Source organism: Herpailurus yagouaroundi, unplaced genomic scaffold (genome assembly GCF_014898765.1).
Source record: "Herpailurus yagouaroundi ecotype Mexico unplaced genomic scaffold, PumYag 194, whole genome shotgun sequence".
Taxonomy (NCBI): domain Eukaryota; kingdom Metazoa; phylum Chordata; class Mammalia; order Carnivora; family Felidae; genus Herpailurus; species Herpailurus yagouaroundi.
This window is the reverse complement of record NW_024412425.1, coordinates 4,410,322-4,423,791: the sequence shown is the minus strand read 5'-3', so window position 1 is coordinate 4,423,791 and position 13,470 is coordinate 4,410,322. Positions and strand designations below refer to the sequence as shown.

General features: G+C 50.2%; 1 protein-coding gene and 1 long non-coding RNA gene across 2 annotated transcripts; one reads left to right on the top strand and one right to left on the bottom strand.

Moving 5' to 3' along the window:
* Window positions 1–5,094: 5,094 nt before the first annotated feature.
* LOC121011571 (uncharacterized) lies at window positions 5,095–12,648 on the bottom strand. Its single transcript, XR_005781647.1, has 4 exons — window positions 12,298–12,648; window positions 9,099–9,185; window positions 7,002–7,085; window positions 5,095–5,909 (listed from the first exon to the last, which is right to left on the bottom strand). It is a non-coding gene; the product is annotated as an uncharacterized LOC121011571 (long non-coding RNA).
* Window positions 9,821–10,843, top strand: LOC121011570 (free fatty acid receptor 2-like). The gene has a single exon (XM_040446134.1). It carries the CDS (start codon window positions 9,821–9,823, stop codon window positions 10,805–10,807), a length of 987 nt encoding a protein of 328 aa, XP_040302068.1. The 3' UTR covers window positions 10,808–10,843.
* Window positions 12,649–13,470: the final 822 nt, after the last annotated feature.

Here is a 13,470-nt window from a genome sequence, read left to right as displayed (position 1 = left end):
TGAGTTACCACCTCTCACTTGTCAGAATGGCTAAAATTAACAACTCACGAAACAACAGATGTTGGTGAGGATGTGGAGAAAGGAGAACACTTTTTTTTTTTAATTTTTTTTTCAACGTTTATTTATTTTTGGGACAGAGAGAGACAGAGCATGAACGGGGGAGGAGCAGAGAGAGAGGGAGACACAGAATCGGAAACAGGCTCCAGGCTCTGAGCCATCAGCCCAGAGCTCGACGCGGGGCTCGAACTCACGGACCACGAGATCGTGACCTGGCTGAAGTCGGACGCTTAACCGACTGCGCCACCCAGGCGCCCCAAAAGGAGAACACTTTTGCACTGCTGGTGGGAATGCAAACTGGCGCAGCTGTTCTGGAAAGCAGTGTGGGGGTTCCTCAAAATATTAGAGTTACCTTACAACCCAGCAATGGCATGACTAGGTATTTATCCATAGGATATGAAAATGTTGATTCGAAGGGGCACATGCGCCCAAATGTTCACAGCAGCGTTATCAACAACAGCCAAATTATGGAAAAAGCCCAAATGTCCATCACCTGATGAATGGATACAGAAGATGTGGTGTGTGTGTGTGTGTGTGTGTGTGTGCGTTGTGTGTATATACATATATGCGTGTCTGTGTGTGTATGTGTATGTATATATTTATTTGAAAGATATATATATATTTGACATATATATATTTGATAGATATACACATATATATATATACATACATACACACACACACACACATATATATAGTCCTCAAAAAGAATGAAATCTTGCCATTTGCAACAATGTGGATGGAGCTAGAGTGTATTATTCTACGCAAAGTCAGTCAGCCAGAGAAAGATAAATATCATATGATTTCACTCTTAAGTGGAACTTAAGAACTAAAACAGATGAACATAGGGGAAGGGAAGGAAAAATAAGATAAAAACAGGGAGCAGGAGAAAATATAGGAGACTCTTAAATATAGAGAACAAACAGAGGGTTACTGGAGGGGTTGTGGGGGGGGGGATGGGCTAAATGGGTGAGGGGCATTAAGGAATCTACTCCTGAAACCATTGTTGCACTATATGCTAACTTGGATGTAAATTTAAAATTAATTAATTAATTAAAAACATAATAAAAAAATAAAATCCAGAATGGAGGGGCCTGTACTCAAAGTATCTGACCCCCTACCCTGGTTAGTCCTGGTATATACTCAATATATTCAGTGAATTACTTTAAAAAAAAGTTAGCTTAGGGGTGGGGGGATGGGCAAAATGGGTGAAGGGGAATGGGAGGGACAGGATTCCAGCTAAGGAACCAATAAGTCGTGGGGATAAAAGCCACAGCACAAGGAACAGAGTCAATGATGTCATAATAGCCATGCATTGGGATAGACCGTAGCTACACTTGTGGTGAACACAGAATAATATACAAACTTGGGGAATCGCTACGTTGTACATCCGAAAGTAATGTAACGTTGTGTGTCAACCATATGCAACTAAAATACATTGTAAAATGAAAATTAACGTGGTAACTTAGAAAAAAGATCAACAGACGCCAAGTGCCACCACATCCCCATCCAATGGAAGGCGTTAGACCATCCACACGGACTCTGGAAACCGGTTTTATCAGCCCTGGTTCAAGGCCCACGTCTAGGCCAGATACAAGGAACTGGGACGTGGAAGAGGAGACACTGGAAACTTTCTGGAACGCTGCGAGTGTACCGTGTTCTGACTCCAGCGGGAAGACGACGGGGAGCTTCCTGCTCGCACATAATGCACAACAGATGGGCTTGAAGACAGCCACCGGCAGGGCTTGACACGTCCCTGAAATTTAGAGGACGCGAAGGCTGGTGCCAGAAGCTTGCTGGGAAAAATCAAACCAGGACAAGCGGCCACACTGGCGGTGAGCTGCTGTCCTACCGACAATGGTATTAAGGTCCACGGTCCCCTTGGACCAAAGGGGGACCCTCTGCTGGCGAGCCAGTCTAGTCATTTCATGAATCACCCCACCCAAGAGTCAGCCCGGAGGCCCAGTGAGGTCCCACAGAGAGGAGGCCCAGGAGCAGAGACCGGACTGAGTGACCGGGTGGAGGAGGCACTCACATCCAAAGGAAACGCAGAGAAAGGTTCCAGCTGGGAGGTCCAAGAACCTGCAAAGGGTCTCCACTGGAGACCGAGTCAGCACTAGACACGTCCCGCCCAGAGGGCATCAGCCCAGGTCATAACCGTACCAGGCCAGCTAGACATTCCCGGCCCCTCCTGCATCCTCTCTGCCCACGGGGAGGGGCCGAAAGCTGTAGCTAACGAGTAGGAGAGCACAGGAGACCAGACAGAGCCAAGAAAGAGAAATCCCACCGCGCCAGGCCCTTCCTCTGCAGGCTGTCAGTCGGCGACATTGCAGAGCCGGGAGGGAGAAGTGCTCCCCGGAACAGAATTGGGAACTTTGACATTACACCGGGCTGGAGCTACGTGATCATTCCACAGACCGGACTCTTACCGTCTAAGAGTACCCACAGGAGCCAGGGCCCTCGAGAAGTCGTGCTACCACAGGACGAAGGGTTGTGGGGGAAGAAACGAAGTTAGGGTTTACTGGCATCTGTCAAGTCCCGCTCTTTCCAGAACGCGGCTATATCCCATTTGAGATGGCCTCAGGCCTCAGGGTGCAGAATTCACCTCCTCGGAATTCTGCATCAGCACAACAGGTAGGGAGGGCAGCACCTGTGCTCTGAGCCAGGCAGGCCCGGCCCATCCGCTGATACTAGGCTCACCCCGGTGCCTGCCTGCAGGGCATCTGGGCCCGGGCCCATTTACTCTTAGGACATGATCCCCAGGTGAGGTTAAACATACAGTCACACAAATATCTTGACAGGACCTAGCTTTTAAACCCATGGCTCATTTCTGGTTCTACACTTCACCGCACACTGTCAAAAAGCAGGCAGAGAAAATCCTGCAACTATTTTGTGAATGGCACAGTCCCATTTCTTATTTCATGGTAAGAGGCTGTTCTACCATTACAACCCCATTTGAGAATATCGTCACCTTTTTTTTTTTCTTCATAGACTGGGAACTTCAAAAAATGGAAGTGGTCTAGGCTGTCCTGACCGCTGAGGGGCCCTGCTGTAAGAACACTGAGCATCCTTCCGTTCCCCAGCACCTGACTCCCTTCCCGTGTTTAGGGAACTGCCCATGTCTGAATCTTCAGTCTTGGTGGGAAGCAGAGCCTGGCTCCCACCAGAGAAGCTGATAACGCTGGGACCTTGTTTTCCGGGCATCTCTCCTGTGTTTAGCTAATCAGGTTCAGCTGCCCAAACTCAAATCTGAGGCTACAAAGTGGTACAAAGAAGGAAGGCAGCAGGGAATTGCTCCTGGCGGTGGCAGCGGTGGTGGCAAATAGAATGTGACTCTAGGGCCACAGCGTGTGTGGGTTTGAAGGGGAGGGTCTCCTGTGCCCTCACTGGACTGGGTTGGGTGGCATAGCTTTTAACGTGGTCCTGACTGCACAGCTCCCTTTATTCTCCAAGCTTCGTTCTCCAGCCTTCCTGGCAGATCTCTGAGCTACCCAACATGTTATCATATCATCTCTAAATTAGCAGAGTTGGCTTCTGTTGCTGCAATTAAGAGCCATCACTGAGACGCTGTCCAGAACGGTGATTATGGGCTAAGAGAGCCTGCATCCTATTGAGTGATGTGAAACCCATTAGTAATCAGTAAAATGGGGATGCATTAAAACAGCAAACAGACACTGCTTGATAGCCATTCAACTGGCAAAAATCCAGAAGCTGGATAATGCCAAGGATGGGTGGGGATGGGTGGGGATCCAATGGCCAGGAGGCCCGTAGCTCTGTCCTCGTCCTTTTTTATGTCTACCTTGGTCCTATCCACTCTCCCACCTGGGACAGCCCAACAGAAGAGAAGGCTCTGGCTGGGTGGTGTGGGATGTACTCTATCACGTACAGGACCGTCTCTGCTTAACCACAGGTGTTTGTGTGACACACAGCACAGCTCGTGAAGAATGCTCAGTAAATGTTAGCTGTGGATGTTTTCTCTTGCTTTTAATTTTTTTTTTTTTTAAGATCACACACACCCAGAAAAAAGCTTCTTGGTTTTTTTAAATGTTTTTATTTTGAGAGAGACAGACAGTGTGTGCATGCATGCACACACACACACACATACACACACGTGTGCACGCGAGCGGGGAAGGGGCAGAGAGAGGGGGAGAGTGAGAATCCCAAGCAGGCTCCACGCTGTCTGTGCAGAGCCCAATATGGGGCTCGATCTCATGATCTAACAGCACAAAAGGATCTACACAGAAAAGTCTCCCTCCCATCCCAACACCCAGTTCTCCTTTCCAGAGACAAACCACGGCTCATGCGTGTCCCGTCCCCAATCTACACTCACCCGGCATCCAGAAGGATCCTTTGGAAACGTGAAACAGCTTACCTCACACCTTTGCCCACCATATTCCAGGTGTCACTCCACAGCCACGAGGCCCCACGTGGTCCCGGGCCTGTTGAGCACCTGACTTCATTAGCACAACTCTGCCCTCTCCCGGTCCCCTTGCTGCCGCTCCGGCCTGCCTGGCTTCTCCCAACACACCGGCTTCCCTCGGGGCTTGCCGTCCCTGCGTCCGGAACACCACGACAGTCTCACACCTCATTCTCTTCTTCCTTGCGGGTCTCTGCTCAAACATGACCTCCTCTGAGAGGCCTTCGCAGACTCGCCCTCTGCCCCCATCTCTGTCTTCCTTCTTGGCCCCAGTCCAACCCCCGGCTTATGCTACGATCCATCTGCAGACTGCCTTGCACCAACGGAATGTCAGCTCCGCGAAGCAAGGCCTGTTCGCTGCTGATTCCCCAGCACTGGCGAGGGTGGTAGCATGGGGGCTGCTCGGGAAACCCTCGCTGAGTCAATGTGTGGGCGTGTGTCCCCTTCTCTCACGCAACGCGCCATTCCTATGACACGCTTTTTCCTTTTAACAACACATCTCGCGGTTTGATCTACGCTGGCATATGCAGATCTGCCTGGTTACCTGTAGCAGGTGCATGGCGGATCTACCGACTGGGTGCTCCATGGCTTTTACTCGATCAGATCCCTACTGACAGATACAAGTTGTTCCCAGTCTTTTATTATCACAGAACAAACAGACAAAGAACACTGTGAGGATATACTTCATGCACACGGGAAAGTACATCCATATAATAAACTCATAGATGTCAGCGTGTTGGACCAGATGGTATGGGGTTTTTCATTCTGAAAGGCATCAGCAAATCGCACCCTCCAGAGAAGTGTCCCAAGTAACGAGGGGAGAGAGAGGAGCAGGACATGAGGTCAGAGAGTGACAGGGAGAGGAAGCCAACACAGTAGAGCCTGCAGGCCACGGTAAGGACTGTGGCATCGACAAGAGACGGGGAGGTCGCGGGGTTTTGAGGAGAGGAGGGATGTGACTACTTAGGTTCTAACGGGACCATTCTGGCCGCCATGTGGAGAACAGACTGAAGGGGCAACAGGAGTAGCAGGGGGATCAGACAGGAGGAGATCGTTCAGGGACACAGGCGAGCGATGGGGATGACAGCCTGAACCAGGGTGGCAGCGGAGGGTGTGGTCAGTGGTGAGACTGGGGATATATTGTGAAGAGACAGCCGAAGACGTCTGCTCATGGAATAAATGGCAGAGGAAGAGAAGAATCAGAGCTCTGTCTCGGGGTTTTGGTCTGAGTAACTGGAAGGAGGGGGTGGCAAACCTGTGTACCCTGGGGCCCCACTCCCGAGACGTGGGAAGCCAGGGCACGCAGAGGCAGCAGCCGGCGGAGGGGGTGGCGGCCAGAAAACCTTAATTTCCTAACAGGTGAGGTTTCTCCATCTTCGACTGCGTGGCTCCAAGGGGTGCAGCTGAACCGCAGTGGGCTGAGCTGTCCAGGGGGCTGGCTCAAGAGCAAGTACGGCAATGACTACCTTGAACCCTGCTCCCTGGATGGGCCCATGTCCCTCCCTTCCCTTCCCTTCCCCTGGTGGCCCATGCCACTGAGCGTGTGACTGGACACCATTGTTCCTTAGCCTCTTAAAATGTTTCCCAGAGACTTCATGTTCAGCACCCCCCTCTGGCCTTTCCCCAATCTGTTGGTGCTGATGCTGAAGAGGACAGTGATGAAGACACAGTGACGTGTGTTAGGAGGAACAAGAAGGGGGCTGTCAGCTTCTGCCTGGCTAGGGCAGCTTATCGGGACATACCAAAGAGCGAGAGAGGGAGATAAGATCAACGGATGCAGATGTGACAGCTGTCTGTCCTCTGAGGTCAAACAACTCCAGATGACAGTCAGCACTCTCTAACTCCCTCCTGGGCCCTCTCACCGCCGCCCACAGGCTGAGCGGCCTGACCTGGCTTCTGCACCCAGCCACCCTGGCCTCCTTTCGGTTCCTCTGACGCAGCAAGTCTGTTCCCGCTGCAGGGCTCTGGTGCTTGCTGTCCCCTCTACCTGCAACGCTCTACCCGTGGCTGGCTCCTCTCCTCCGTGCGAACATCCCTGCTTAGCCCAGGCCAAAAGCCTTAGTCCCCCAAAAGCCCCACACCAGCCTCCCTCTTGATTCCCTTTCTGCTTCCTTCCTTCACTTGAAATTCCCGGGATGGTTTCCCTGATTACTGTCTGTCCCATTCGCCCATGTCCGCGGCGCCTAGAGCAGGGTCTGCACGGAGCAAGGGCTCAGGGTGTCTGACGACTGGGAGCTGCGGTGATGTGAAAGGTGAGGCACGTGGAGGCAGCCCACGCGCACGCGCCAATCAGCCGTGAGCAGCCTGGGCAACACTTCACTGAAGGAAAGCAGGGATGCTGCGTGGCCCGCCCCCGTGACGCGGCTGTGTGCGAGGCCCACGGAGCCTGCTGGTTCTCTCAAACAGTTTGGCCTGCACTCCCCTTTCTACCCCGGTGACCCTGGGACCTGAGCACCAAGGATGTCCCAACACCGCTGGCTTGGGTGACAGAACGGAGATGAAAGGGACAAAAAGCGCAGGTTCTGACCTCCTTGTCGCTTGTGTCGTCAGCTGGCAAGCTCTTATGGGCACCCCCAGCTCTTGTCCTTTCACTCCACAGTTATGCAAGTGCCTGTGACATGCAAGGAATTGTACATTGGGTTTCTTCTGTGGACAAACTCCAAAACAGTCCCTTGCGAAAGAGCCAATCTTACCTAGACGCCACCCCAACATCCCACGGGAAGGCCAACATCCCAAGGGTGGGCTAACAGACTCCCGTGGTCTCCCGTGGTCCTAGCACCTGCTAATCGATTCTTCAGCTCTGTTCTGACTGGGGAATCAGCTCCTTGGGGGCAGGGGTGGAGAAAGGAGGACCCTCCCCTGGCATTTTAGGATGAGAGCAGCCTTATGTGGCGGCACTCTTCACCTTTCCAGTAAGTTTCTGTCGCTCAATCAAATGCAGACAGCAACATGTACAAATTAATTTGGGAGAGAGTGAAAGATAATTATGTTCCCTTTGCCCGTGTGTATCAAGCATCAAAACCAATTCCTGAATGCCCATTTTAGGACAGGTACGGGGTAGGTTAGGGAAGGCCAGCCTACAGGAACATAGAGAGATCACTTGGGGACCAACGTGGGGAGTGATAGGCAATAAGAGACGCTTTCTGGGGGGCGCCTGGGTGGCTCAGTCGTTTAAGCATCCAACTTCGGCTCAGGTCACAATCTCACAGTCTGTGAGTTCTAGCCCTGCGTCGGGCTCTGTGCTGACAGCTCGGAGCCTAGAGCCTGCTTTGGATTCTGTGTCTCCCTCTCTCTCTCTCTCTGCCCCTCCCCTACTTGCAGTCTGCCTCTCTCTCTCTCTCTCTCTCAAAAATAAATAAATATTTTAAAAAATTAAAAAAATAAAAAAAGGAAGAGACCTGATGGGCCAGAGGAAGTCAGACAATGCTTAGGACACTAATGAGTTTCAGAAGAGCCTCCTAGAAAGAGAACAGGAAACTGATTATGTCAGGGGCCTTGAGAGAAAAGATGGGGAAGGAAAGGGTGCAGAAAGAGTGGAAGGAGCAGGAAGAGGCCGCATGTCCAAAACTGGAATAATTTCCCATGCAAAGGAAAACAGAATTGATTACTTGAAACGGGGAAAGAGGAGGAAGCCCAAAAGAAGAGTTGTGATCCGGATTCTGGGAGAAATAAGTTTGGTGGGGACAGAATTTGGTGGGGGGTCCAGAGGGCCAAACTGCCTTGGGAAGAGCTCAGCTACTGACCTTCCTCTCTTTGACCACGTGACTCATCCAGGTATAAAAGTCTCGTGTTTGTGGAAGAGAAAAAGGTGGTCCAGTTAGACAAAGTTCTTCCTGCTCCTGAGACCCAACGAATTCGAAAAGCCATCCGACTGTCTCCAGGAAAAGGCAAGACACCCAGCTTTGCTTGTGCTCAGGGAAGAGGTCATTGGGATCACAAGCCCGCAAAGGGATGGGACAGAAGGAAGGAGTGAGTGTAGATAAACTTATGAAGGGGGGGCAGAGTATGGAGTTTACTCTCCGAGGAGCTGGGACGAGAGGTCAGGGAGATGGGAAAGGGGCCAGGACAAGCCAAATGGCGAGCTGGTGGTGCTGGTGGCGGCCGGGTGCAGGTGAGAGGGGTGGGAAAACGCAAAGTGAGCTCAGCCCCAACTAGATGGGAATGACCCTGTTCACCTGGCCCTCTACCTCAGGTGCTCTGCTCCGGGAACGTGATACCTAGATGGGACACCAGTAACATGCTAGCAGTAACAGGTTGAGGACTCAAGTTGTATGTTAAATGTCTCCCTTCTAGTGATAAATAAGAGATTAAACGTTATACTCGATCAACATAAAACTCACATACATGTGCTTTCTTCAGGCAGCGAGAAAGGGTGCATTTGCAGGTAGCAGGCTGGGAATGGTGGTACTTCCAGAGAAATCATGGTTATCTGTGATACGAGGACCTAAGTGATTTTCCCAGTCACGTGACTGACAGGAGGCATGGCCGGGGCTGGGATCCTGCCGACCTGGCCCAGCTCAGATCCCTCCCATCCCTAGCCCTTCCCCCCACCCCACCCCAAAACCTACAGGTTTTCTTTGAAGGGCTCAGCGTAGAATCAAGAAGCTGGGTGTCTGGGACTCACCTCGGGCTCAACATGCCCATCCCTCAGGCCTGACCAAATTCTCATTTGCAGGGGTGAAGCTGAGAGTCTTCTGTTCAAGCCCAAAGACTTGTGGAGGGAAAAGAAAGAGAAAAGAGGCAAATATAAAGAAAGACACCACAACCAGGCTGAGCAAAATTTGGAGAAACTCGGGGACAGCCTCAGGCTTAGTCCCTCTAGGTAATGAAGCAGCTGTTTCCTTGCCCTCTGTTCATACAGCCATTCATTTGTCAACAGATAGTGTTGAGCACCTACTATGCACCAGGCACAGTCCCAGGTCCTAGGACACAGTGGTGAACAAGACAGATGGAGCTCACTGCCCTCACAAAAGGGCCTTTCTAGTGGGGACTTGGAGACCTCAGAACTTTTCCTGTGGGAACTTCTAAGACATCACAGCGTTTAGGAGGCTAATCATCCTTCCTTTCTTCCATCCTGTCCTCCCTCCCTCCCCTCCCCACCTCTCCTCTCCTTTCTTTTCCTCTTCTTCCTTCCAGAAGTAATTGTGCAAGGGAGCAAGGAGGCCTTCTTTCTCCCTGAAGCACAGGAAGCAGAGCAGTGTTCAGTTTTGAAGGGTCAGCCACAACCACTCGGCAAGGCAGGGAGAGGAGACGCACTGAGGCTGACAATGGAGTCACCTTGGTTTGGGGCTGGGAAGCCCATGGTCAGAGAGGATTCTGACCTCATTTTCTGTCTCTTCAGGAAGGATGGCCCCGAGTCCCCACAGCCTGGGACTTCTCTTTGTCTACATAATGTATTTTCTCATTGGTCTCCCTGCCAACCTCCTGGCCCTGCGGGCCTTCGTGGGGCGGGTCCGCCAGCCTCACCCTGCGCCCGTCCACATCCTCCTGCTCAGCCTGACGCTGGCGGACCTCCTGCTGCTGCTGCTGCTGCCCTTCAAGATGGTTGAGGCCGCCTACGATTTCTGGCCCTTGGGGGATGTCCTCTGCGCCCTCACTGCTTACGGCTTCTACAGCAGCATCTACTACAGCACGTGGCTCCTGGCGGGCATCAGCATCGAGCGCTACCGCAGCGTGGCTTTCCCCGTGCAGTACAAGCAGTCCCGTCAACCCGTGTACGGAGTGATCGCCTCTCTGATCTCCTGCCTCTTGTCCTTCGGACGCTGCAGCATTGTGGTCATCGTCCATTACTTACCAGCCAACAAGGTCGGGGGTGAGGCCAACGGCCTCCCTCTCTGCTATGACAACTTCACCCAAGAGCAACTGGCCATATTGCTTCCTGTGCGGCTAGAGCTGTGTCTCACCCTCTTCCTCATCCCCATGCTGGTCACCATCTTCTGCTACTGGCGCTTTGTGCGTATCATGCTCTCCAGACCCCAAGTGGGGACGCGGAAGCGCTGGAGAGCGGTGGCGCTGGCCACCATGAGCCTCTTCAACTTCCTGGTCTGCTTTGGGCCCTACAATGTGTCTCATGTGGTGGGGTTCTTAGAGGGAAAAAGTGAAAAATGGCGGGTGTACGCTGTGTTGCTCAGTGCTCTCAATGCTTGCATCGACCCCTTGGTTTTCTATTTCTCCTCCTCAATTATGCGCAAAGCCTTGGATAGGAGGCTACAGAGTCTGCAGAGCTGGGCTGCCTCGTTGGCAGGGCGCTGCAGGAGAAAAGCTGGAGAAGCCGCCGCAGAGAGACGAGATGAGAGTTTGGATATGGCCAATGTCCGCTTCACAGGAGACTAACTCTGCCAGCTCGGGGAAACATTTTGCGGGGAGGGCTCCAAATGGGGAACAGTGAAACAGAACTGGGGTGAGTTCACCTGTGCCTAGCTTAAAAGGCACAGAAGAGCAGTAGACCTCTCAAATCCAACTCATCCACTGGGTCGGTGCTTTTGTTTTGTTTCCTGGCAGTTATGACATTTCCTTATTTGTGGCTGGCACTGCCTCCTGGTCAGCCATAGCCCTTTTATCCTTGGAATTCTCTCCCCATTCAGTAGCTAAATGATGGTAGCATTCCTTCAGCCGGTGCAAAGCTTTTTGCTCGATCCTTGGCCCTGACTCGGCGGGGCGGGGCGGGGGGGGGGGGGGGGCTCCACGCTCCAGGTCTGAACGTCTAGCACAGGCAGGAGTCTGGAGAGTCAGACAGGATCCTGCCACGGGAGCCCGGAGGTCTAGCCCCCCAGCCAAAGCAGTTGCTGGCTCAAGTCTATGAAATGGGCAAGAAAAGAAACAGTCCTTGAGGGAAGAGTCAGCTCTGGTGTGAAGAAACTCGGGTCAGGATACCCTTCAGTAGTTCTGTCCTATTTTCAGTCTCCAACACTGTGTATGTGTGTCTTCTTTTTTGCGTCATCTATCTTGCCAGAAGTCTGTTGAAACTCATCTTTTCAGGGGCGCCTGGGTGGCGCAGTCGGTTAAGCGTCCGACTTCAGCCAGGTCACGATCTCGCGGTCCGTGAGTTCGAGCCCCGCGTCGGGCTCTGGGCTGATGGCTCAGAACCTGGAGCCTGTTTCCGATTCTGTGTCTCCCTCTCTCTCTGCCCCTCCCCTGTTCATGCTCTGTCTCTCTCTGTCCCAAAAATAAATAAACGTTGAAAAAAAAATTAAAAAAAAAAAAGAAACTCATCTTTTCAAAAGCCCAAGGCCTTCTCTGGTATTTGTCTATGCTTTCTATTTCATCAGTGTTGGGTTGTTCCCTTCCTCCTACTTTACGGAGTCTTTTCAGTTGCTCGCTTTCTAACATATTTCAAGTTGACATTCGTTCATCTTTAACCTCTGTTCTTTGCTATCACAAGCATGTAAGACTATGAAGTACAGTGTCAGTGGGATGCTACAAGCCTGCATTTGCATAATTTTCACTATTTTAAGTTCTTATAGGCCCTAATTTCCACAGGATTTTTTTCCTTTGACTCAAGTTTAGACATTTTCTTTATTTTCAAGCATACAAATTCTTCTTGATCCTTTCGTTATTTGTTCCTACCCAAATAGCACTGTGGCCAGAGAATACGGTTTGAATGGTTCCAACTCTTTGAAATTTGTTGAGAACTGCTTTTGGGCCTGGAATATTGTCAATCTAACGTTCCAGGTGTGACAAGAACATAGATTCTGCAATCGTCAGGTGCATGTCGTCTCTGTACACCTTAGATCAAATTTGTTCATCTGTGATGTTCGAATCCTTATAACCATTATTTACTTTTGCTCTATTTGATCTACCAGTTACATGGAGAGGTGTGTTACCTGCTCCTCCGTGATGGTGAACTTGTCTTCTTCTCCTCGTAGTTTTGTCTTCCTGCTAAAATGAAATGTTGGTCATTCCTTTTGCCTTAAAATTTATTTGGTCTGATATAAATATAGCCACACCAAGTTGTTTTCGTGGTTAGTATTTTCCCAGTACATCACTGTCCATCCTTTTACTTTCCAACTTTCTATATCCTTAGGTCAGGTGCATCTTTTACAAGCAATATATACAGTGGCTGGATGTTTAGTATGTAATGTGGTCTGACAATTCAACCGTATTGGTCTTTTACCTGTATTGTTTTATTCATTTATACTTATATAAAAATAATTTCCAATATGCTTGGATTTATTTCTGCCCCATCTTATTTTTTTTTTAATTAAAAAAAATTTTAATGTTTATTTATTTTTGAGAGAGAGATAAGAGTGCAAGCAGGGAAGGCGCAGAGAGAGAAGGAGACACAGAATCGGAAGTAAGATCCAGGCTCTGAGCTATCAGCACAGAGCCCGATGCGGGGCTCAAACCCACCAGCTATGAGATCATGGCCTGAGCCAAAGTCGGATGCTTAACTGACTGACCATCCCAGGTGCCCCTGCCCCATCTTATTTTTAAACACTTCCATGGAAGTGTACCCACATACTGAAATATACACTCATACTGCGAATGGCCTAATAGTAATTGTAACAGTCAGATGAATTATCACAGTGAACATATTTAAGAAAAAAAAAAAATGAAACGCCTACCATCTTATTTTGTGCTATTTTCTTCACCTTCTTATATTTCTTTTTTCTCTCTTCTTGCCTTCCTTTGGGATTAAGTTTTTTTTATTTCTTTTCATTTCTCATATCATTCTCATATTTGTTTCTCATATCACTGAATTGGAAATCATATACTCTGTGTTTAGTATTTTAGTGGTTATTTTAGATGCTTTAACATGTTAAGCGTTCCTTAGTTGGTTCCTCTCTCCCCTTCTTCCTTCTTCCCTTGGTGTTCTAGACAGCATTCAACTATGTGACTCCTATAGGGCAGTTTTCAAAGTGTGGTCTATAGACCCCTAGGATCCCATAACTTCTCTGGGATCTGAGGAGTCCAAACTACTTTCATAATTATATTAAGATGCTAATTGCCTTTTTCGCTCCCATCCTTCCACGAATGAATGCACAGTGGAGTTTTTC